The 26,515-nt window shown below is 42.7% G+C and overlaps 1 protein-coding gene across 1 annotated transcript; it reads right to left on the reverse strand.

Annotated features, from left to right (window-relative positions):
• Positions 1–2,893: 2,893 nt before the first annotated feature.
• Positions 2,894–25,534, reverse strand: ptpn9a (protein tyrosine phosphatase non-receptor type 9a). The gene is made up of 13 exons (XM_070971973.1): positions 24,921–25,534; positions 17,718–17,861; positions 12,654–12,743; positions 11,179–11,303; positions 10,043–10,148; positions 9,327–9,437; positions 8,534–8,850; positions 7,941–8,028; positions 7,553–7,622; positions 6,659–6,737; positions 6,401–6,551; positions 5,512–5,719; positions 2,894–5,217 (listed from the first exon to the last, which is right to left on the reverse strand). Exons 1-13 carry the CDS (start codon positions 24,951–24,953, stop codon positions 5,027–5,029), a joined length of 1,713 nt encoding a protein of 570 aa, XP_070828074.1. The 5' UTR covers positions 24,954–25,534; the 3' UTR covers positions 2,894–5,026.
• Between the last annotated feature and the right edge of the window lie 981 nt (positions 25,535–26,515).

Raw genomic sequence — 26,515 nt, forward strand, 5'->3', positions numbered from 1 at the left:
GCTTTAGTTACCAGTTACTCATAGCCATGCTTAACAAATAAAGCGTGATGCATTGTTATAATTAAACCTTCCAATTAGCTCCACCTCCACCTGATCCATGTTAATGGATCTGAAAAAATCCAAGCAGATAAGGAGAAAAAGATCAGCTTAAACGAGGCTTTACTGGTCCCCAGAGGAGAAATTTGGTTGTTGCAGCAGCACAAGGGCAGAAACAAGTGCAGATAAATAGAAAAAGTAAGGAATGAATAATAAGAGGCAGGCTATATAAGGCTGAAATAAGAAGAGAAGAAATACAAGAGCAATTAAAGACATAATTACAAGGTAAAAGTCAAGTATATAAACTGTAAACAGCATACACCGGACTTACTGTACATATATGATTAATGACATGTAGTGTTTGCCTGCATGAATATAGACATTTAATATAATATTTAGTGATTCAAGGTAATACAACACTTTGAAATTAGACATGTATTATAATTACTTTTACATTTGATACTTTTCTGTACATTTATTACACTTGTCGAATAAAGCACCTTGTTACTCCAACCATGTGTTTGTGTTTGCCCAAATTGTTGCCAACAAAGGTATGAGGAGAAAATCTGAAACCCTCGAGGGATTATTTCTTTTCATCTCCCCCCTCTGGCCAGACATGCACCTTAAATTTAAATGAAAAATAATTAAATCCAGCCCCAGGACTCTAATTTCATACTTGATAGAGCGGCGTCATTCATGTATGAGGCTCACTGTGTGATCTTGAGCACGCGTTTTGAGCATTTACACTCCACAGTGCCGGAAAACTCACCCACAATCCTTTGAGGATGCTGCTTTATGGAGGGAGTCTTGTACATCTTGAATTGAGATATTTCTGTCCTATTACAAATTCACAAGTATTAATGAGACTTTAAAGTTAAAAAAAAACTACTGTTTACATACTGTAAAATGTAAAGTTTCTTCATAACTCTTGATTCAAAGTTTGTTGTCTTGATGTCAACATCCTTGTTTGATGCATGCAGATGAAGATTGAGGGAATGGATCTCAAATGAATCATTCTGTTATCGCTAAGTCTGTGATCATATCATCAGGTGTAGGATTTGACGCAGTGACACGTGTAATGCAGGAATATTGGCAAGTCCTTTAACGACGAATATGTTTGAAAGCTGTCCTTTTAAAGGAGCTCCATTAAGACTGTTATCCGACTGGGGACGGATGATAGCCTCAACTGAGAGGAAACTATCTGATAAAAAGGTTTATAGCAATTTCACACTTGAATGTTTCTAAAGAGAGAAAACAGTGTTTACAAGTCAAAGAAACATTCTCTCAGCTTCAGCTTCAGGGGAAAATGAGACTAATATTAAAATGGAAGAAATATGCAGACAATGAGATCTTGTTCTCAGTAGGCTTTGCTGCTGCATTATAGAGAGCAATAATTTGCCCTGAGGACATCATACCACACCCAAAAATAAGCATTGTTGAGAGAGAAGTACCCACACTCTGCTGAACTCAGCTCCCAGCATGCTTCATGGCGGCAGTGCTTCAGCATACTGGGAGTACGCATCACTTTGTGGGTATTCCCTTCTCAATACTGTTGCCTGCTCTGCTCACTTTGGCTGGTGGTAAACCCCACAGTCTAACTCAATTCACTGCATTTGTTGGGAGTACGCAGCAGTGTAGGAGTGGTACTGCAACCACCAGCTCTGTATTTTAAGATAAAAGTGATGTTTGGACCTTCAGCTGTCAGCTGAAATGACTAGTAATCGTTACCAAGCCTTGTAATGAGAGCTGTTGGTTTAGGTCAGATTCAATGTAGGAAGCGTTGAAAGCTGCAAATCCATCGTCTCATCTACTGCATACATAGCCTGTTCTGGATTATGGAGACCAAGAGTGACAAATATGAGTGGAAAAAGAGTTCATTCCTCCAACATATATTCCATCCTTTAGTGTTTTGATAGGCTTTTAATTACATGTGATTAGCATGTGACTTAAATAACATAATTTTCACACTAATCTGTGACTCCTCTTGTTCGGAAGCATCTCTTTTTGTTTGGTCTCCCCTTCATTTATCACAGTTCAGGTTACTACACAGGGATGACTTAAAGATCCCTAATTCTTTAAACCTGTGCTAACTGACTTCATTTGCTGCTTAGGAACAGAGGAACAAGCTGTAAACTCAGCATTAACACATTATCACTTCATAAGGCCATCGTGGCAAACATCTGCACAGAGAGTTGCCTGTTGCCTGAAGTCATGTCTCTGAATACTCGACAGATGTGCTTTAAGTCCAATATTCACCCTTCTTTTTGCTCTATTTTGGTCTCCACCAACTCTTGAGTGAAATATGCAGCCTCCTAGAAGCTAATTGCTCCCCAATGTTCACAAGCTAATCACGAGCACTGCCTGTCCACCATTTGGAGCTGGGCAGAGAGTGTTCAGTGGGTTTAATATTTGCTGAGAGCAGTGGCCTGCTGCAACTGGAAATGAGGCTGAGTGCAGCAAAACAACCAGCTAAAAGACTCTAAAACGCTGTGCTGCTACTTAGTGGAACTGCAAAGTCACACATTGTTCATCGAGCCCCTTTCTTCTTAGTGACATTAGATCTGACTTAACGTCTTATCTCTCCATTCATGAGCATCTTTTCTTTAGATTTTCTGCTCTTTACAGGCTTACATGCTCTTTTTGATGCTTTGCTGAAAAGTGAGTCAAGTTTTCTACTAATTTGGTTCTACTAATTCAGCTTAGCATGCAACAAAACACACACCTTTACAAACGTTTATGTTGACATAGTTTGTATTTAATACAGTATAGCTTGATTCAATAGTCATACGAATGATAAAGAAACAGGTTATAATAAAACAAATATAAAATTAATGTAGATAACTGTATATCCTGGGTAATCGTATGAAAACAGTTGTTGAATACAATAGAAAAATAAAACAGGGCACATTTTGCGTCCATCATTGAAAGGAAAAATAATTTGAAAATCAGAGTGCATGAGGATGGCAGACTTAAAAAGGCTTCACTACAAGCAAATTCAATATGAATTCTGTAGTAAAGAACACATTTTGTTTTTTTTCCACCCGGCAACAACACAATGCAACATATGACACAGACACTCAGTTTTTGTACATGTACTCTACAATAATGGCAAGATACTGGGACCAGATGAAAGCACTGATTACAACCACAGTCTGTAGAACTTAAACTAACACATTAATAATGAAAATATACTTCAGACAAAAGTTCTGACTCTCAAGCACCCAAGAAGGACTTTATAGGGTGTAGGCACAGATCTGTGCATGCTTACTCAGCCATTCAGTCACTAATTTCTGCTTTCGCTGTAAAATCCTCTTGATTTGTCCCAATAAAGCTCTATGCAGATGTTTACAGTGAAGTCCAAAATGTCGCTAAATGTTTTAAGCGTTACTAAATTTAATAACAATCAAGTTGTCCCAGCATCACATGTAGACTTATGGATTTACTATTAAGTTTTACTTGTCATCCCATTCTATTGCGATGGTGACTAATCTCAGAGCACATTGGGAATAGTTGTTTAAAAGTGCTAAGACATGATTTGTGTGTAAAAAAGAAAAAAGTATTGCACTACTCGTGAGGTCTTAACCGATGAATTCCACAGATGTACGCTTCGATGACATCATCACTGCAGACTCTAAATGCGTGCGTGTGCATGTGTGCGGGCGCTTGGTGATACATTCCCACTGTCACTAAAGCATGATGGCACTGCTAGTGAGCAAAGGCGGTCTGGACGCTGGTCCCTGTCTGTGCTGCAAGTCAGGAAATCTCAGAACTCAGGAGAGATGGAAGGTTTCAGTGGATGCATTTGGAAAAACAACAAAAAACTAAAGAGGAATTCAGCAATTCAATGAGCGATCACAGGGGGGAGTTTACGGCCTGATCTCTTTGGATGCTTTGCTCCTCTTTACTGCAGTCTGGGGTTTTTTACCGAGGCAGAGGAGAATGCATCATGCAACCTCAAAGGAACACAACCCAACAACTTCTTGGCTTCTTTTTGGCAATGAGTCGGGCAGTTTCACCTCCTGAGACCATGCAGAACTAGCTCGTACCATCAAGGTGGCATACCATGTGCTAAAAATGCACTACAGCAACCTGTACACAGGAGGTGTAAAAACTTACCTAAGAAAAAAGTAAAACTTATTATTGTTGCATAACAGTGGACTTCAAGATGGAATAAAAACATTTTGTGAAAGGATCAGTTCACCTCAAAATTAAAAGTTGTGTCAGTTACTTTCGTCTCACATCACTTGAAACTCCCATAAACACAATTTGTGAATAAAAAGCATAAAAGTTAGCCACTGTGGTTCCATCTCAGCTCTTTTAAAATGAACTTTAGTGCTTACTTCATGCATTTAATTGAGATATCGTCTGTGTACAGTATTTGTGCATATGGGGCGTCCACAAAAAACGTTTATACAGCAGTTGAAGGTGCACAATATCCATGTTAACTTTAGGATTTAAGGAGAATTTGACTGAAATGCCATTGAAATTCATTCAGTTTTGCAGTCTTCCAAACTTTAGTAGAGTTTCAAATGCTATGGGACGAGCGGATAATGACTGAATCTTTATTTTGGGGTGATCTACTCCTTTAAGGTCCCCTAAACCACTGATTTAAAGTGTCAGATCAATAAACAAAAAGGTTAATGAGCATTATCTCGATCGCTTCGGCCAACGTGCCTGACCACAGACCACAAGACTGCATAACACGAGAGCAGCTTGTTCACGCTACCTCATTCTTTCAGATCTGTTCAGCAAGAAACAAAATGTCACACAGTTGGAAGCGAGAGTGTTATCACACTACAGCGCCGTCACGTCAGCGCTCAAGCCTTTTCGTGTCACTGTCTGGTCTCGCTCTGGCTTGCAAATGATGAATGGCCTAGTTTAAAAGACAGCTTCTGCAAGGAAGTTAACTTTCCTGGCCTCACTAATTGGTCACACAACACGGCTTGGGGTTAACAGACTATGGACTGGTTTGGGAGGTCAGGGCCGAAGCTCACTGATTGGCTGGGAGGAGGCCCTGCCTTTGGGCGTGCTCCAGAATGGCATTGTAGCAGAAGTAGTACTGGTCCGGGGTTTGAATGCTGAAGGCCCTCTGTGTTCTCATGCGTCGCACCGTCTGGCAAACATTTAGTGAGCCTACGTCCTGTAGCTGGGACAGACAGATGTCCAGGGCGCAGAAAGTACCTGCCAACAACAGGGCTCGTTAGTGGGACACTTTTAAAGGAAGGATTACTGAAGTGTTAACACTGGGGATTCCACGATGTGGACATTTTCCCACTGGTTAAAAAACCCACGACAACACTGGTGATACCGATTACACTTTACATGAAAAGACATTCGTGGATGATGCTTGTTTCTGCAGAGCGCTTACTCTGATCTCCACTTGAGCTTTGCGGGGACAATTTAGGCAGCCTGACTCTTGTGGTGCGCTAATAGTCAGACGTCAAGCTTCTGAAAGATACAATCTCAGGATCTCACCTGTTCTCCCAATCCCTGCACTGCAGTGGACCACCATCGGGGGTCCCTGTGGGTGGCCCGTCCACTGAGGCCCCAGAGCCTTCACCATTTTCCTCTGTTGTCTCTTCACGGCTCCCAGGAAGTCGATGAGAGTCACTGCTGAGGTGGGAACGCCGTAGTCGGGCCAGCTGAGGTACTGGAAATGACTCACTTGTCTCTGTTCACATGTCTGAATGGATAAAAGAAAAAAATTGTTTCAAACTTTTTTTTTTTTTTTTACATTACTTGCACCTTTTACTTAAGTAAAGTTTTTAGTGCAGGCTTTTATTTGTAGTGGAGTATTTTCACAGTGTGGTATTACTACTCTTACTCAAGTAAAGTATCTGAAAGTGCAAAGTTAAAAAAAAATAACACCTCTAAATTTTACTCACTCAACGATGCATCTCATTTGTTCAATCCGTAGACAGACAGAAATGTAAAAAACAACGTGGTTTTACGGGAGCTTATGTGTTGGAACCACTCCTTGGCCTGAAGCAGGACTTCCTGGAGTCTTTGCTGGTACTGGCAACGTCACGGTGATGACGAGTCATGTTGAAGTCACTGCACCGCGCCAAGAAATAGTTCCAGCAGGGTTCCGGTATGAAAAGGACGTCTGGGCTACATTACTTATCCTGCTTCCATCTGACCCAGATAACGAGAGGAAAATGGATCTCACTCGCAATTTGATGGCCAGAACTTCCACTGAAAAATATCTTTGATTCTACTCTGCTTGCTTATGTGCCTGGTGTGTGTTTTTTATTTTCCCCAAGTCGTTCATTGACAAACTGAATATTGTTGCCACATGAACAACCTCCCTGATGCGCTCTGTCCTGCTGTAGGACATATTCATTGCAGTGGTAGATGGCTGTACCTCAGTGTTGTGCAGTTCGAGGGTGGTATGGTTGTAGTGGGTGTGGTGGTCAACCCTTTGGTTAACCACTGCCATATGGCCATAGACCTCCTGCCCCCCTTCCTCCAGAGGCCAGTACTGTCCACACTTCCTCCGACTGCCCTCTTCTGTCCTGCAGCACAGAGACACGTTCCATTAAATACATTTAAGTCACAGCTTGAATTCTGACTAACCTTAAAAAAAAGGGAGAAACCGGCACTTTTTTTGACTCAACATTACCTGGTTGTCATGACGATTATGAGCACGTTTTGTTCCCAGACCATTCTCCAGAAGTCACCGTAGGTCTTTTCCAGTGGTCCTGCACATTTGAATAGACATTGAAAGCACATTAAAATGACATGTTCATTAGATTGTATGGAACAGCAGCCTGATGAGCTAAACTAGTACCAAACACGAACAAAGAAAGTCTTTTCTTTTTGACATGAGACCCTTCTCTGTTCTCAGATTGACCTCAGTGTATAACGTTGTATGTTTATCCAGCACCTGTGGGTTCACCAGCTTATTGTGTCCATTTGAGAAATTCTCCCAAGACATCTTAAGAAAATTAGTACTTGCCACAAAACTGACATCTTGCCTAAAACACTGTCATTTACAGGACCACACTCACAATTTATGGTTTTCTAGGTTCCACAAATCAACTCTGAATGCTCTTAAAGGTCCAGTGTGCAGGATTCAGGGGGATCTATGGGCAAAACCACCATGTTTCTACAGTGGCCCAGGACAGACAAACCAAACACTGGCTCTAGAGAGCTTTAGAGAGGGTGAACTAGGGTATTCAGTTGGTTTCATCCTCAACTTCATCACTCAATACCACTAAATCCTGAACACTGTTCCTTTAAATTAACATCGGTGAGCCACAAGGTTTGGTGCTCGGGCCACTGCTATTGACAATTTTCTTGGTTAAATGTTGTGCAGATATAGCAGTTGTCCAGACACCCGAACCCACATCCCTATATATCTTTTTGGCCTAGTTACAACAGGAACTTGACATTTTGTTTGCAAAATTACTGATTTTCTTGGCAAAAAGATCCATGTAACCATTCGTGTAAAAACACAAATTAATATTTAAGTATCCAGAGAGCATTAACTAAAAACATGTGACAGGTGTCATACCTTGAGTACCAATGTACGCACTCCTCTGTTTGTAGCCGTCCATGAAGCTCGCATTGATGTAGTCTGATCTCTGTGGGAACAACAAAGCTTTGCTACAAAGATGGCAGTAACCCTCACAAAATCTGAAGTAATATGTTAGCTCAAGAAGCCCACATGGGGCTGATAGACTATTAAATGATCTTAGAGGAGTAAATATAACAGGATGAAAATACTTTGGTTTGTGAGGCTGGACAGATACCAGCTCGCTCACAGCAGAACACTGGCAGCGTGGCAGCCTTTCAAAATGCTGACGATTTCTTGGCAGCTGAGAATGACCATGAATGGAACTGGCAGTTTTTTCCTTTTGATATGACACACTGACACACGTAGCGTATTAAAACACACCAACCTCATTCCTTCTGGCTTTCAAGCGAACTCTTGTTTGATCAAGGCACAGCACATCTCCGTAGCGATTCTTCTCCTGATTGTAGGCTGCTCTGTAGACAGGTGAGACCAAAAATGACCAATGAAACTTACTGCTGAAGCCAATACTTCCAAGCCAAGGCAGCATATTAAAATTGCTTGTTTTATGTGGCCAGCAATCCAAAATCCAAATATATTCAATGTACTATCATAAAAAACAAAGACAGACTTGAAAGGCTTACGTTTAACTTACTGGAACCATCAAATTAGATGAACTTTATGTTTATCAATTCATCAATTAAGTGATCATTTTAGCTCATACCATTTAGTCTGCCTGTGCGAGCTCAGGTCCACAATAATTATTCACTCAATGAACACAAGCAGCCTAAACAAGGACAGTTCTAGAGTGTCTCTAATTGTTCACTAATTGTGTGTAAAAGTTCCCTGAGAAAAAGTAAACAGATTCATTGCCTTTTACAGAAAGTAATAAGAGTCTGATGTCAGTAATAAAAACCCAGAGCTCTGAATGTTAGCCCTGAAACCTTTAGCTGACATATTTTGCTGCCATTGTGAACTCACTGTGCACAGTGAAAGGTTCCAGGCGGTGGCTCTTTGCGCAGCTCCTCATACTCTTGATGGATGCCTGAGCGCTGAAGCCGGCCAAGGTGCACCAGCAGCTCCTGTGGGCGCATGGACTCTGGTCCGGGGACGTGAATGGAAGCTTCTTCCACTGGGATGCCCACCAGCTCGTCCACTGGGTCTACCCGCCCATTCTGGCCCGCCAGTAGCTGCTGGTTCCAGCTGTAGGCGTCGAGAGGCAGCAGGCCACCAAGGTGCTGGGGGAGGCAGTCTCTGGGGAGGTGCTGACGCAGCTCGGCCATTTTCACCATCTGAACCTGGAGTTAGAAGAGAAAGTGGAGGCCAGGACTCTGTGAGGGCAAATCTGTGCTCAGCATGCAACAATCAAATATGACGTGAATACGTTCACATGGTAAAAACTTCCGTCAGCTCTGGAATCATCTGGTTGTTTAGTATTTTTATGTGGTTTTCCTTTTTTCATGTCCAACAGTGTTTCTTTGTCTTCAGTCTCTTAAGAAATCCATACAAATGAAATTCTTCGAGGACAGTAATGTGGTTGGATGATCAACCCACTGACTAAGGCATTAACATCCCAGGGACGTGTGCAGCAGCAGGCTGAATGAGTGGTTGGAGAGAACCTCCTAATCAAATGGTCACTTCAAACAATCAATGACACTGTTTTGCCTGCTCACTCGTTGTATACCAGTCCAGATAAACTAAACAGAAATATTCAAAGCTCTTAATAATGTGTTATCATAAACATGGAAGAAGTATAGAAAGCCTCTCCGTTTACCCTCTCTCTAAGTTTCTCCTTGAGAAGCAGGCTGAGCAGATTGTAGGGCACTCGAAACCAAACAGGGGCTCCAACAATCAGCACCTTCTTCAGCCTGGCGGGGAATGCCCCCTGGTGGACAGAGCACAGCACAATGTAGAGCAAACCACAACTGACATCACACATTCAACTGAATTTACATCATTCTTCTATAAAAGTCCTGATTTAGACCATAATGTGCTCTTTTGTTGAGGGGGGCATAAAATACATGCCATTGAAGCTGTTGTGGCCACTGAAGTGTCTGTATTACTTACTCCAGACTGACATACTGTTAGATCCTTAGAGCACAAATCACTCAGATGTAGGCATACTTGCCAAAATAAGCACAACCCTTGAGTATCACACAGCGACGGTGTATGGATTAAATCATTCTTGTGCTTGTCAAACCATCTGGTGAGCCATTCATTTTGCCCAGCGGACGGGGGCTAAATTCCTGGAAGACACTAACCCTGATTTAATCAATCTGCTTCATCACAGGATGAAGGACATAACTCACCTGTTAAGTATTAACCAGACCCTGGAAAGGAGTGAATCGTTTTCAGCCTGCCTCTTTAAGTATAGTATTCTCAGGAGGATGCACCTCATTTTCTCAGATATTTGCCTTTATTTGGCATTTGCTGTACATGTATAAAAACATTCAAGGCGTATATGTTAAGATGCAGCGCTGTAATTCCAACCTTGAGCAGGTTGAGGATCTTCTTGCTCAGGTCCAGCTCAAAGTTTGTGTAGTTGGACCCTGCCATGTCGTAGATGAACACCAAGCCATTCCTCTGGGTCTCAAAGCTGGGGGCAAACAGAAGTGCAGAGTTCTGCCATAATGTTTCAGATATCTTAACAAATAGGTCAGGTAACGACTAACTCATGCAGGTAAATGCGCATGTTGAAATGATAGTATAGTTGCCATGGAAGAGGGTCCAAGCTCTAATAGTCACATTTGTTAACCTACTCAGAAATCAGCAGGGTAATGTATTTGGTTTCTAGTTTAAAGGGGGCCGATAATGTTTTCCCTCATATTCACAGTATAATGTGTACAATCATACAATAATAAGGTATATGTATGTGAAAGTAATTCCAGTGAGCAAATAACTTAGGCTTCAGACTGCTCTGAATACTCAGTTTTTTCTGTTTTTGTCACGATCTGTCATCAGCTTGTCGCCAGCTTGTTTACTGGTCATGTGCTTCAGCAGAAGTGCAGGGACGTGCCCGTCCACCCCCTCAGCCAGTCTGTTTGTACTGAGGTGATTTACAGCAGCTCCAACCAGGACTGTGATCTGGATCATATTTTATGGAGAAAATATTTCCTGGTTTTCCATCTGATGTCCTGTGGCTGCTCTGCCTGATTGTGATTTTCCTGATGGACAGATCTCCCAGTCCAAGCTGAGTCAGCTGACATGACTGCTAGCTGCAATCCAACTGATCTAATTAGCTGCATGGCTAACTGAGCTAACTAGCTGCATGCCACAGTGAATCAAGGCCTAACACGCTAAGCAACAAATAAAGCTATCTGTCCATCAATGAAGTCCATAAATCATCAAGTTATTTCCTCCATGAAATATCATCCAGTTTCACCAAAAATCCATGAATGAAGCTGTAAAGTGTTTTTTTTTTTTTTTCTGATCTGTGAATCATGAAATGAGGATGATAGGTACCTTAAGTAAAATGCTGCACAAGACCCCAATGCTAAAGCAAGATATATTATTCTAAGAAAAACTGGATGCTCAGTGTTGGTTAGATAATCTTTCACCAATGATTTCAAACAAAAATCACAGCTTCTTTTCTATTCAGACTATCCACCTAAAACCACTGTCCTCACCTCTCCACGGCCCGATCCAGGAGGTAGAAGAGGGCCTGAAGCACCACATGGTTACCTGTCTTGTTTGGGTGATGAAGTTTGGCTGTGTACAAGGCAATGGAGGCTCCCGAGGGGTCCCGTACACTCTGAAATACACCAAGCCAACAGGTTATACCAGCATTTCACTTCCAACTATATGTGCTGTTCATAGAAATCATGGAGTACTTTTAAACCACCTGAAGGAGTTAACTGGGGCTGGTTTAAAGTGTGTCAACAAGGCAGCCAAATGGAGGCTGTGCAAAGACGAAGGATGCTCAATGACCACAGGGGGGCACTTCAGTTCATATGCTGGTTACTGGCACGCTGCCAAAAAGGGCTGTCAACAATTCAGCAGGAGGAACAATTCTTGTCAATAATGATACGGCAGGTCTTACAGCTCGTTTTTTTCTCCTTGAGAGGGACACAGAACATGTTTTTCATGTCAAATCTGATCAGCGTTCAGGCTGCTGGTGTCAAAAGAACCAAAGGCTCTTCACTTGAATGAAGCCACCGACCAAAGATACTACAGCACCGTCCTTTGTAAGCAAATAAGCCTGTGTTCTTGGGCACGGGGCTAAAAATACCACAGACAGGATATGAAGCCCGCTGCTGAGGCTGGAGAACTCCGACGTCAGACAAGAGGATGTGCAGCATCAATGCCACTGTGGCACGTCAATGGGGAAGGAAGAGGGGAAACGCGGCGGGGGGGAGTGTGTGCTAGAAGGGGGGGCATCTTTTATGGTTGTGATTTGGCTGACAAAAGGCTAAATTTATCTGGCACAGGATATCCACTTGGCACATCAGTCAATCAATACCTCACACCCCATAAAGACCCTGAATTCCTGACAATGAGAACTTGCTTTTAGAATTTGTGCCCTAAACCTTCTTGACAAGGAAAAGTGAGCTCATTACGTAAGCAGGTCAGGACCTTTGAAGTGTCAGATACTGATCGATTGATCCTCAAACCAAGCTGCTTCCCTGACAAGGCCAGAAGGACCTAAATGTATGAAAGGTAACGCATCCTGATACACAAACAATCTTTAAAGTGCTGAAGATGTGAAGAGGTAAAAACAGATAACTGCCTGTTCAGTTTCAGCTTTAAAAACGGCTACGTAGTTTTCTGAAAGAGGTGGGCACTGTGGTTTTTAGCACATGCCACTCAACAGCGTTTGTTAGGGATGAAATCTCTCTCACTCGTCAAGTGTTTGTTAATAGTTTCTGTACAACAATGGAGGACTATGGGACAGAGGAATAAGGGACAGTATATCAGGCTTTAGATACACACGTTAATATCTGTCGGTAGGATTATTTCAGTGTCGGTTTTGGTTTGTTTATAAGAAGGAAATTTTAGAATATCGCCTGCCTTATCCTTTAATTGTTCTATAACGTGACGTCAGACTGGGCTTTTTCCATTAAAGGGATGCCACATGTACAGCAGATTTCTGGGAGACTCTTACCAACACAGTGAACTTTCCACTGAGCAGCTCCGAGCGCAGAGGTTCTTCCTGAGGCTGAAGTCTGACGATTCCTTCTTTAAGACGTGTTTCCTGAAGAAAACAGATCACAGCAGGTGAAGTCAGGCTGTGGAGTTGACTATAACAGGCCGTCAACTCTGAGGTGAATTCCTCTCTGTGAACAATAGAGAATTACACGCCTGACTTTCCTGCCAGGAGGATCCCTCTCTGAAAGGTTTCCACCCCCCCCCACAAGGAGGCTGTGTGGGAGTTTCTTGAACTCATTCTGTGAGCCAAGCATTTCCATTTACTGTTATATTTACAGTTCCTTTCTTTAACTGTGTTTAAGCGGTATACAAATAGAATTCACCATGACCTAACCTACCTGTTTCAAGGAGGCTTTTTGATCAGGAAGATTGATCGACTGATCTCACAGTTACTGCAGCTCTTCTATTCTTTGCTCTTTTTAATTAATCATGTGATACTGGTAGTGGAAGACAAATATGAAAGAAAGACTAACATGTATGGATATAAGCAGTTCAAAAAAACATAATGGATTTATCACTCTGGAGGGCAGCCATGATCCAAGCAATGAGCTCTGCAGATAGACTTTATGTTTTACTGCAACACGTTCTGTGTACAGAATGACTGATGACGCTGTATCAAAGGCAAATGTTTGATGATGACTGGTTAAAATGATGATATATTGAATCCAGTGTCGTTTTTACACGAAGCTTTTGTATGGATAGAACAAAACACAGATACAACACGTTGAAACAGCATCTCCAACACAGTGAGTTTTTGAGGTTGTCAGAGTCAGGTGAGCTGTTTCCAGTCTATTTGCTAAGCTAAGCTAAGCGGCTAACAAGAGTGGCTTCAATCTTCTCATCTAGTTCTTGGCAAAAAAAACAAAAAAAACAAACAAAAAAAAAAAAAAATTAACCATATTTCCCAAAACTACTCCTTTAAGTATATCAGGCGAGTAACATGAAGGTAGCTGATCTCCTTTTTGTTTCCTGTTTGTCCTGCATGCTCTTAACCACCAGAGCAAAGAACCATAAAGTGGTTTGACTCTTTCAAAGATGGAACTTTGTGGCGTTACAATAGCGGGATAATCCATTACACACATATGAATGACATTTCCCCCTGAGATTAAATGAAAAACAAAATTTGGACTGAAATAATAAATAAATAATAGCCAAACCTATATTTCCCCCTTTTTGGGAAGAATTACTTTTTTCACTGTTTGCGTGTTATATTATGTTCTTCAAAGAGCTTTTTGGTCTGAAATCAGTTCTGTAGAGGATTAAAATGGTGCCGATTTCAAGAGAAGTGAATTTGTGATTTTTTAATAAATATACACATACTTATGTAAGACCGCCAACTTTTTTTTGTATATGCGGCTCTTGAAGGCTTATCTAAGAGCTGTGATTCATTAAAATACAGCTGAAGTCTCAGCTGAAAGTACTCGTGCAGCAGTAACAGTACACGGTACAATACAAAAACACTGATTTTTCATGTCAGGCTCTATTCGCATTACCAACCACCTCAGTGTGAGTGCCAGCTTGGCCTGTCTGCACGTCCCCCACCACCAAACAAGCACTTCCCTGGAAACTTTCCCCCTTGGTCTGTTCTGACAAAATTACTTGTACCCAGCCTCTGTTCCTGGTGCTGACGCAGCATTAAACCGAGTTAAATGAACTGTGGCGTGGCAGGGGAGACTAATCCCTCTCAAAGTCACATTCGAGGCTTTCATAAATGAGTTGCGTTTATGCAGGCCAGCTATTCATTGCAGAAATAAAAACCCACCTTGGTGATTGAAGCGACTTTACTAAAAGGTAGGTGGTAAAATCCTGCCACGTCTTGAAGCTATTCAGGTCATTAGAGTCTACGCGAGACGTCTGGGAACTTTCCGTTTGCTGCAGTGGATAAACCGGAGCAGATCTGAGCAGATAAATCCCATTTTGCATGTTCAAATTTGGCCAGAATGCTATTTACAGCTGTATAGACCATTTAGGGACAAAATGAGACATTATCCTCAACTCCCTGGTAGTTATTACATGGCTCGGAGGAGAAGGTCTTGATTATGTTATTATCTCGATGTTATTTTGAGGTCATAAAGTAAATGAGACCCGCAGTCTGATCCGCAGGCCCTGCCCTCCAGGTTTCATCTTGATCGTCATTTTCCGGTTTGATGGTAATAATATCACCAAGGTCGCCAACTGCTATTTCAGTGATACGCGGGGAACAGACATCTTCTCTCTGCTACATTCGATTATATTCTGCCGTCAGTGAATCCTCCAGCTCTGCTCATCTTGTGCTCAGCTGTGGCGCACAGTCAGGTGGCCTGTCGACGCCCCAATAAAGGATGCTGCTGTACACGCTTTAAACTTGTGTTTCAATTTACGGCTCTCCTCGGGGAGGTGGTGAGGAGCGTGACACACAAACAGGAAATGAAAAGGAGAAGATCATCGATGTTCAGTGCAGATGCACAGCTGTTGTGCCCCTAATGCTTCAATAAAGCTGCAAAGGATCCCAGAAACAAAGGAGCGGATGTACAGAGAATCCGCATCCCAGCCCTCTTATCGGACATAACTCTATCATTATGTTTGCCGTTAGTTTGCATGCAGGCCAACATACCCACAACCATGTTCCTCATTTGCTCTGACCTCATAACTCAGCACCTCAGCTGAAACAACCAACGAGCGCTTATTTTGTGATAAGCTTTGAATTCAGTGGAAAGCTGAATAAGGCTGCATGCTGCTTCTTGAAATATCCCCCTGGTGTATAATTCTGTGTATGTGTGTGTGCCTGAGTGTGTGTGTGTGTGTGTGTGTGTGTGTGTGTGTGTGTGTGTGTGTGTGTGTGTGTGTGTGTGTCTGGCCTCAGGTTTTTGGTGCATCTGTTCAGGCGATCTCTCGCTTGGCTTCTGAGAACGTTTGTTCAATGAAACAGGCCTTGTGTTACTGTGCTGTGGGTGCGGTGCAGATGCTCCACCTTTCTGCCTCCCGGTCAGCCTGCATCTGTTGTTTCACTGCCACCCTATGCTTTCAAACATTTGCATTTGGTGCAGACAGATTTCAAATGCACCAGATAGAACCAGGCGCTGCAGTAGCATCATATGTCGTGCTGATTTTCTTCATTATCCGTTTGTAATAGGTCACCAGTTATTTCTGTCCATATGAAGTAATCCACACGGTGGTAAACTGCAGTTATGTCTCAGAAACAACTCGTTTCAGACTTTGCAGTTGTGTCATCATCGTCACCCCAACAAGAGGCTAATGTTATACAATTAGTGGAAATAACGGCAGATAAGCAGTCTATTGAGCAAGAAAAGAAAGACTGTTCCAGTGTGGGTGTAGATTATTTCGATAACACTGAAACAGAAAGACTAATGACTAATGATTCTAAGTTTAGGTTACAGAAAACTGGAAACCATTTTCATCCAAAACAACCTGAGTTAGAGGTTGAGATGAGTCAGCTCATGTAAAACAGTTAGTTCACCTAATGACACTTGTTGTTGCCGCCTTCGCCGCCTTCGCCTTCGCCTTCGCCTCCTCCTCCTCCTCCTCCTCCTCCTCCTCCTCCTCCTCCTCCTCCTCCTCCTCCTCCTCTCTCTAACTGGATGTTACAGGAAGCAGCTCTGGGTTCAGGCTGAACCAGATGGCATGAGCATCACTGTCACTGAGGTTTCCCTCCACACACTCATGAGCGAGATAAAGGTAAACGTCTTTGCACAGAGTGATGAGAAAGGCTAACGTGTCTCTTTTTCTGGCCAAGCAGCACTCACAACTTTAGTGTAACAGCGCTGAGTGTCAAACCTTAACACTCGCAGAGCCCAACCAAACTGTGTTTGTAATATTGGGTATTTAAAGTCCACATGAGCTGGAACTAAATGACCCTGGATCTACCTCTTGTCCCTACAGACAGTAACTGCTAGAATTGTGACTCATGTATCCCTTGCCCGCTTCCACTTGATCATCTGTGTATTTTTTGGTATTTAAATGTTCTGTTTTATTGTAAAACAAATAATTCAATGAAAATAAAGTTAAAAAAAAGTCCACATTGAATGGTCAGGCTTGTTTACTTACTCTTTGATCAGATAAACTGTTGAACTTAAGAGTCTTGTATGGAGACAGAGTTGGTCAGTGGTGGGATGCAGCTAAGTACATTTACTCCATACGCTCCCCCACTTTTCTGCTCTCTACCACTTTCTTGAGTGGTACTTAAGTACTATTTTGATGTGCTTGTACTTTACATTACATTTTATGCAGCTTCATAATTCTGGTTCACTACATCTCAGAGACTATTATCGTACTTTTTACTCCACTCTATTTGTCTGACAGCTTTAGTCACTTTACAGATTACAATTTTCACACTCTTCCTGTCCAGTGAAAACCACGTATTTCCACACTTGTTGATTTTGAATTTTTCTGATAAACTGAAGGATTAAGTGCTCCTTTATGTGTTGAGAAAATTCTCCCAGAGAGATAAATAAGCCTGAAAATGTATCGTCACAAAGCTGAAAACAGGCCATTTTTCTGACCTCATGAAACTTTTTAGAGATCTGTGGTTCTCACGGGACAGAATACGATGCATTGCTGTAGATTAAACTGCCAAAGAGTATATAAAGCAGCTAAAAATACCTGAAACATCTAAAGCAGTACAATGTAATATACTCATTAATGCAAAAACATTATATATAATAATAATAATACATTGACAGGAACAATTTTACTACACAATGAGCACTTTTAGAACTTTGAGTAAATATTTCTGCTAAAACTCAGATACTTTTGTTGAAGTAAGGTCTTGAATGCAGGACTTTTACTCAGAGTGGAGTGTTTTCACAGTGTGTTATTAGTACTTTTACTGAAGTAAAGGACCTGAATACTGATGTTCTTTATTTAACACCGATGCATTGAGGAGCTCTGCACATTCTACTACATAACAAAAGAGTGAAAACGTGTATAAAATGTGTAAACAAATATTGCTTTAAACACTAAATATTAGCAGTTGAATCCAGCACTAACATGCTCAGACTCCATGAGCCTCATCTCTTCTTACCCTGTAGCTGTGGAATAGCTCGATGGCTCGCAGGACGTCGAACTTGCGAGCCATGAGGAACTTGACGGCCAATTCCCTGGACAACGGTGACACTCCATGCTGACTGGTCCACTTGTTGATTTCCTCCAGAAACTGCCTGGTAGCCTGAAACAGACACAGATGTGGTCACACACTTCGTACGCCCATAATCGAAGGGTCAAACAGGAAGGAAGTGAAACTGGCTTTAAACTTGATACATCCTCAGAGGAAGTGCTATCTACAGCCTCACAGAGTATTTGACAATTTTCTGGCCTGGTGAGACGTCTAAGATAGTGTTTCATGTGCTGTTGTATAGTCTGAAGGATGATCGGAGCCCCGCTCACTGAAGAATGCATACACACAGCTATTTTGGGGCAGGTTTTGGCACTTTGTGGAAGCCATGAGGAGCACGTAGAGGAACATTTAGTTCAGTAACAGAAAACATCCAGTTTGGAGCATGAGAGGAGAAGAAGATGGAATCCTGCTGCACTGGTGTTTATGACATGAAGCAGCAATAATGGCCACTAACATCCTCAGACTTTTATAGTTCTCTGCAGTAAAGCCAGTCAGATGCTGAGATATCAGCTAACAGGGCCGTTCTTCACTGGAACAAAACAAGCGATGTGCGGTGATTAAAGTGATTAATTGACCATCAAACTCTGTGATGGTAAAGCTCACACATGTGCATCTTACGTGTTTCAGGATGAAGATGCTAATTAGCTTCTTGTGAAATCTGGCTGCAGCCACAGGAAAGAACCTCAAGTGCAAAAGAGCTAAAAACAAGACTGGCGTTATGATGGATTACTGGAGATCACGTGGCATTAATTAGAGCCCTATAACATTTTTTCAACAGCAAAAGAACTGAGTGCTTGTTTTTTAGTATCTGGCTTCATATCAAGTCTTAGTGAAACTGAAGTGCAACCCTGATTCCAAAAAAGTTGTGTAAAACACAAATAAAAAAAGGTCTTTTTTAAGCGTGCACCAAGTATTCAAGTATAATATGTATTAAAGCTGCAACAACTGATTCTTTGACCACTTAGGGGCAGCAGATAAGTTGATAAAATATCAGTTTAGGCAAACAGTTGCTTATTTACAGAAAAACATTAGCATTCATTTAGTTTCTGGTCAGCTGGTTAGCTCTGTTTTCATCTCCACTAAGTCACAAATCTAGCAGTTTAGCTACTAAATGTGCCTCAGTGTTCACCAGCTAGTGGCTAACTGTGTCTGTCCTGAGGCCAAAATCGACACTATGAGAGCAGTGAGACTGAACAAAAAGAGTAAAGCTGCAGCCTGTGGAGGCAAAACAATGAACTTAAAGACTAAAAAGCTCTGAGAGTTGAGGGGGGCGGCTGCGGAGTTAAGGTAATTAGTTTTAATGCTTTTTTTAATCAAATACAAGTAAGGTACTTGCTCAAATCTAAATTCATATCACATGCTGCTTTCTGAAAATGTGTTTACCATGAAGGCCTTCCACCCATCTTGTGAACAACTTATGTATTTAGCCAGCAGTCTTTCAGGGGTTTCCTGTCCTCCCCTCTGCTCTTCTTATACACTCCCCCAGGAGCCCACCCCCACCACCCTCAGCACCCGCAGAGTTAGCGAGTCAGCACCCGGTGAATCGTCAAAAGGCGACAGAGGAGGCAGTGAAAGCTCCCACTTTAAACACAGGGTTCCGCTTCTCTGGTGAGGCGCAGCGGCGGTGGGGTGAGCATGGGAGACAGGAAGTCAAGTTCTGGGAGTCCGCGGCTCTTGGGGAATACAAAACGATCACTGACAAGCCCCGAGCCTAAAGACAGGATGCCACTGTCTCTCCTCAGGAAAGCCAGCGCTTTCACAGACTGGAGGGCCGGCAGCTTCTGCTCTGTTCAGATGTCTTAACATGCAAGGGATGAGGGATGATTGCACCTGACAGGACTGACGTGGCTTCATATCCGATTCTCATGGGGAAAAGTGTGGAGGGGTGTTATTCTGCTTTCCGAGCTTGGGAACGGGTCTCTGAACATTTCAGGCAGATTCTACAATAGTGGCCTAAAATATATATTATATTCAAACAAACTGACTAACTGAATGACACTCCTAAATAAGGCTACTGCGATTATGACGTTTTAGCTGACAATTAACTGTCATACAAATAACTGTGATGCCAATTTTATTGTCTTTTTCTGTTGATTATATGCCATGACGGTAGGATCAGCCTCATACTTTAATAATACACATACATCATAATATGGTCTCATATGAGCTGAAACATTGGAACCTTTGGGTCAGGTTGATGGAAACACACCTAAATCTCTATTTGATGCAGCATTTCTAACATTAGAGCAAATATTCACCAAATTTACAGAAAATCTGCAAACGTAAATGCAAAGCAACATGTGTTTTTGGGTCACTGGTGTGCTCACTACTGTTCTTCCATTATGCAGTGAATTTAGCTGGTGTGCAATCAGTTGGCGCCATTGGTCTGGTTGGAAAATCACAGAGAAGGTGAAGACTCAGGGCTTCAGGTAATTGCTGACCATGGCTGACTTACTGACTTAAATCTCCAATCCTTTAAAAGTGGGTTTGGTTCAAGCTGGTTCAAACTGGACTGCTGCAAAATCAAACTGTCAACTTACTAAACGAGACAAAGATGGAGGACTCTGTATGCACGCAGAGGAATCATTTGCCTGACTGAAATGAGTTAGTAAAAGCTCAGTGAGACTGATATGTGATATTAACAGAACATAATATCTGGAGCTGCTTCACAAAATGTATTTGGTGAGAAGGTTAACAAGGTTTTTTTGGGGGGGAGGGGGGGTAAGAATGCTTTACCCTGTGAGGCTGCTGGATTTGTTGCAATAATCCATCTTAACAGGCTTCAGGTTACATGTTTGTGGATGAGCAGCAGTCATTTTGGACCAATCACCATCCAATGAGGAACTACTGACAGCTGTGGGGGTGGTTTAGGTGTTACAACTGTGAGAGAAGCAACTTAACGTTCAACAGCAACAACAGCAGCAGCAGCAGCACCTGAAGAGGGTAGCATAGAAGCTGCTCTAGAATCAGTTCCCTCAGAACTGGAGGGTATTTCTTCATTGAAGGAAGAACAAAGAACAGGAAAAGATGTTTTCACTCGTCTCCTGAATGGCTTCAGCGAGAGTCCTACTACAACATCATGTGTCGTTGATCCGATTGGTTAGCCTGTGCAAGGTTCAGCCAATCACATGCCAAGTGTTTTTTTGCCTGCTCTTCTCCAAACACTTTCCAAGGACATCTTCCCAGATGGTTCTGTGCAACAGACCGGTTAAAGAACGCGTATTTTGTTTCCATGCTTTCTGTGGATCTACAAAGACAGCATCCCAATCACTGTCAGGAAATGTTTTGGACTTTACCAGACAAAGAACTTTTGTACTTTTAACATGAAGCCCAAAAGTGCTGTTGAACGTGGGCTGTCTGCTCTTTGTTGTTGCACTGCGAAGCCTTAATCCTTCGGTGTTGGCCAAAGACAACTTCCTGTCAGATTGCTGTCAGGTACACTCGGGTTTCCAAGATTTCAATGGTCTGACAGCTGCTCTCTCTCTCTTAGCCTTTTAAGGAGAGCCTGCCAACTCCAGGCAGTGACCCTCTGTTCCTGGAGAAGCCAGTCTTGTTTGGTTTTTCTGCACTAGGGGCCATATCCGCCAGAGTGGAATTTGAGGATGAGCCAGTTTGTTTTCATGATAGCACACCAGACTGCGTTGGAAGACTCGCTGCGGAGGAGTGACTTATTCAGTTCCTGGAGGATGCATAAATATTTGCTTGACTTGCTCCAGTTCTGATACGGGAGGAGATTTTTTTTCCTCGAAGTTCTTGATTACAAATTTTAAAGGACTTAATTCTGGCTCACGCTGCCTGACATTAACCTTAATAAACTGAGAGGTTGGTGTAAGTACAGAATTGGTCAATATCTGATCACAAGTCTTTACTGCTTCTGCTGGCTTTATGCCCTCAGTTTGTTGCTCTGAAATGCTGAGTGGGACATTCTGAGCAAGCGCTTTCTGACATTACATAATCCTGTTAGTTGTCAGGGGTTGTCCATTGGTGGTGTTGACAGTCGATGACTAATTGATTAGGTTCGCTGAGGTGGGAACCTGCTCTGCAGTGACTTAGTGGCTGAAGTTGTGGTTGGTTCCTGGCCAAACAGCCCTAACACTGAGTCCACCGGTCCAAAAACGTTGACCCTACCCAGAGTACTTGCTGCTAAAGGGTACGAATGACATTCAGTATTTTACTTTGTAGTGAGATTTCAGACACTAATCAATCACCATCATTTTGTCATCAATCCTCTGTCATGGAGTAAACATGCAGGAGCTGCCTTTGTTTTCTCATAGCCTTCCACTCTGTGAAGCACACATAACTCCTTAAAATCATAACTTGCTCACAGATTTTCACTCTGGCTTATCGAAGGGTCATCTTTATCTGCTCTCATCATATGGACCCTCCGTGTACATTTTGGGATCTGTGCCACCTACAGCCTTGACACTGTGCTACATCCCACCATATTCTATTCAGGCTTTTTATGTAAAAACAACTCACAGTATGGGTGCAAAGACTCCTGGAAAATGATGAGATTTATCTGTTGTTGCCTCACACTGCTAAAATGACTATAGTTTTAAATTCACTGTTCACAGTGGTATGTTGAGTGCTGCAGGAAGTGTTTCTGATTCTGAAAGTAAGAGTTATCATAATGTTTGATTTACAGCTGGGCCATATCATGATATATATAAGACAACAGAGATAAGTCAGCTGTTGGACACTTTAATGTCTCAATATTGACATGCTGTCTGTTGTATTCACATACCAGCCAGAGGGAGTCACACTGTACATGGTGACAAAGAAAGAAATTCAGTTGAAGGGTTATGAGAGACGGTGGCAGCAGCACGATTACACCTCGATCCCCCAGACGGGGCTGACACTTCTCTTTATTATCAGGTTTTAAGAGGATTCATGGCTGCCCTTGACATTGTCTTTCCAGAGCCTATTTGATTACAGATGCTATGCTAATCTATTTACAAATATATGAACGCTGCTGCCAATCGGCTTTCTCTTCACTTCAGCAAGTTCCATTTGGCACGAGTCGATACCAAAACAGGAAGTCAATAACGTCACTCTCCCTATTCCCCAATTTCTCTCACTGCACTGCTTCCTGGGAGTAGACTCAACACACACACACACACACACACACACACACACACACACACACACACACACACACACACACACACACACACACACACACACACACACACACACACACACACACACACACACACGCTGCAACTCATAAACTCCCCCCTTCCCCCGAGTCTAGTGGAAATGCTTTTAACAGCTGCCTTTAGAATGAAGTTCCACTACACCCGTGCATGCTCCCAAGAGAGCCTCCCTGCCACACACACACACACACACACACACACACACACACACACACACACACACACACACACACACACACACACACACACACACACACACACACACACACACACACACACACACACACACACACACACACACCAAACACCCCCCACAAGGCTGTGGATGTAATGAGGGCGTCCGGTACCCTAGCGGGGGCCCTGGCTCACACAGGAAATGGAGTAGCCAGATAAGGCTTTCTGCTGGCCAGATGATGAGAGGAGTCAGAGGGAAGAGAAGGCACGAGCATGACCAGCACTTAAGAGGGAGGCTGGAAAGAAACTGTACAAACCGAGCACAAAATGAACAGCGTACAAGCTCCAACGACTCTCCTTCGGTTTGTTACAGTTTATGCCACTATAGCTTTGACTGGTTACAGTTAACCTGCAAACAAAGACAAATGCTCTGATGTACACTCAGTTGCCAGTTTATTAGGTACCAATAGCTAAAGCTAATGTTCTGTAGTGGACTATCCCTTCATGAAGGCTGCAGTGTACAGCATTTATTGAAGGACTGCTGTGTTACACTGCATTACTTTATCTACATGGACTTCATTAACTTAGCACTTTGTATATTTAGAGAATACTAATAAATATGAGTTCAGTAAAAAACACGTTTACCTGGAAAGATTCAGATTTGAATCTTTGAATCTAAAAAGTAAGCTAAGCAAATCCTTCAAAATAAAGGCACGTACTGCAAAACTACAACTGAAACGATTAGTCAGTCAGTCGATGGACAGAAATCAATCGATTTCCAGCTATTCTAACAATCCAGTAATCATTTTGGTCACTTTTTTAAAGAAAAAAATGCTGATAAATCTCTAGTTCCTCTTTCTCAAATGTGAATATTTGCTGGTTTTCTCAAATTAAGTTTAGGTGAACTGAATAACTTGTGGCTGTTAAGTCAGATTTTTTGTTTTACTATTGACTTTTATTTTTTAGATCAATAATAAATTGAGAACCTAATCGGCAGATGAAAGATTTGTGAGAGATTATCAACTTCCTCACTATATCATGCAAAACCATATCTACACACATGATATGAGTGAGGTGATGACTTGGCTATTTTTTAAACAGAAAAGTTTAATTTTGACCAGTTTTCAGCTTTTATACCCAAATCTTTATAATCTATGCAGTGATGTAACAAAAGATCAACTTATCCAAACTAATTTTACATTTTTTTAGGTTCATAGAAATATTTCACATTATAAGAAGTAGGCTGAAACTCATCCAGAACGAAGTAAAATGATCCTGTCCTTGACAACAGTTTAAATGTTTGACTGTATGTCTCGTCATAGCACTTTGATGCTACAGTTTAGCCAGTTTTTCAGAGCCACATTACGAGCACGACAGAATGAACCAAGTTTACACTGCGTACATTCCTGAATGGGCCAAATGTGGAACCAGTCAGCATTACCAACTCTCCCCCAAATCCTCCCCTGGCCGCAGGCTCGTTTTCGGTCCGTACCCACGGGCGGACATGGACGTTTTACCCCCGTGGCGACTGACGCATTCGGCCTGTTTCGCAACGCTTCAGCTCCGCCGCTGGAAAGGAACCGACGGTGATGCAACGAAAGCAATAAAGCGCCAGAGATCGATACAATGTTTCCGCTCTGCTTTCGGAGCGTTTCGCAACAAATGCGTCGCCGCTCGCCTCGGTGCGCGCACGCAACGCGCATAGCCAAAATAGCTCCAGGTGAGGCCGAGGCTGGAACACTCAGGGCCGTGTAGCACAGAGAGAGTCCTTCAGGCCTACCTGTTCTTCCTCCGCCGACAGAGGAGCTGCCATGGTCCCCGTCTGCTCTCTGATCACCTTTCGCCGCGCCGAGTCCTTCTCATGAAAGTGGGAGATGACGGAGATGTCTGTGTCTGTCTCCTCGCGTAAAAACGGGGCTCAGGAATTGTCCCTCTCGCCCAAAGTTGAAGGCATCAGAGACGAATGTTCCTCCTCTACGCAAGCGGGACAGTTAGCCTCGATCAGCCATCCGAACCGGAGAGAAAACCCGCGGGTGTTGTGTCAGATTTCACCGAGGACAAGAAAAAGAAGACAGGGAAGAAAAAAGAGGACACTCGAGCCGCGAGAAGAGGCTGTGCTTCGGCTCGATGAGACGCGGGTTCAGACCATCATCTGCTCCTCATCCGCCCAAGCTGACACTGATCGGAGGGCTGCGGCCGCCCGCGGTCTCCTCCATGCCATGAATCGCAAGTTTTTCGCCCTGAACGTCGCCTTTATGTTGTGAGGGGACACGAACACACACACACACACACACACACACACTCTCTCTCTCTCTCTCTCTCTCTCTCTCTCTCTCTCACACACACACACACACACACACACACACACACACACACACACACACACACACACACACACACACACACTCTCTCTCTCTCACACACACACAGCCCTGACCGGGTAAAGAGATCGGAGGCTATTCTTTCCGCATGTCGCTCTACCCCCTGGTGGTTAAGAGCAGAAAACGACTAAAGCTCATGACCCCCGCCTTCATTCATAAAAAGAGGAAACCAAACAGGAAAATCACCATTTTGAGTGTCAGTTTGCATGAGGTGGAGGCAGTTTGAATGTGAAAAAGAGCAGAACTCACAGCAAATATGAAGCCTCCTTCCACACTGAATGCGATCTGCTGAGTTTTGTTAGTCCTTCATGTGGGTTTTTGTCTTTTACTGTGCAGGGTTTGACTCAAGAGGCCAGTTTTTAAATTGAAAGCTTAAAGCAACAGTTTAACATTTTGAGAAGTATCTTTACTGGCTTTCTTCCCAAGTGTTGACTTTTACACAGTAGCTCCTGCATAGATGAGAAGATTGATCGTACTTTAAAAAGCAGGCATATTTCCAAAAAAGTGTAGCTAATGCTTTGAGGCTCAGTTTATTTTAACTTTGGTGCTAATAAATGGAACCATGACACTTAACGAATTGAAGTTTTTACTGCAGTTCTGCCTGTGGTTTATCCACCTGGTGTTGCCATACCTGGCTGTCCAAGATGGCGGATGCAATGCGCTCATGCACTGTTCAGGTCGTGTAGTGACACCCTGAGTGTACACCCCTGTTTACAAGCATGATTCTGTGACATCAAAGCCAAAATATGCAAATTACACAGTGCAGAAAGTTGAAGCATCCAGTGAGGAAATGGCAATTAAAACAAACTGAAGTATTTCCACATATATTCACGGATTCTGTACTTTAATGAGGGAGTGGTGTGTGAGGCATGATTTTAAGAATTTGTAAGTGCTTTAAAAAACAAAACATACAATCATTTCTGAAAGGGATCTTTAAAGCTGCAGTAGGTAACTTGTATAAAAGACTGTCCCGATGCCCAGACAGCAGCACATG

This window comes from Chaetodon trifascialis, chromosome 10 (genome assembly GCF_039877785.1).
Source record: "Chaetodon trifascialis isolate fChaTrf1 chromosome 10, fChaTrf1.hap1, whole genome shotgun sequence".
Taxonomy (NCBI): Eukaryota; Metazoa; Chordata; class Actinopteri; order Chaetodontiformes; family Chaetodontidae; genus Chaetodon; species Chaetodon trifascialis.

What these genes read in the sequence shown, in the direction of transcription:
- ptpn9a (XM_070971973.1), bottom strand. Translation starts at nt 24,953, where the DNA reads ATGGCAGCTCCTCTGTCGGCGGAGGAAGAACAG. An exon ending in TGCGTACATTGGTACTCAAG is followed by an intron (nt 6,738 to 7,552) that starts GTATGACACCTG and finishes TCAAATGTGCAG; the next exon opens with GACCACTGGAAAAGACCTAC. An exon ending in TCGAACTGCACAACACTGAG is followed by an intron (nt 5,720 to 6,400) that starts GTACAGCCATCT and finishes TTATCCATTCAG; the next exon opens with ACATGTGAACAGAGACAAGT.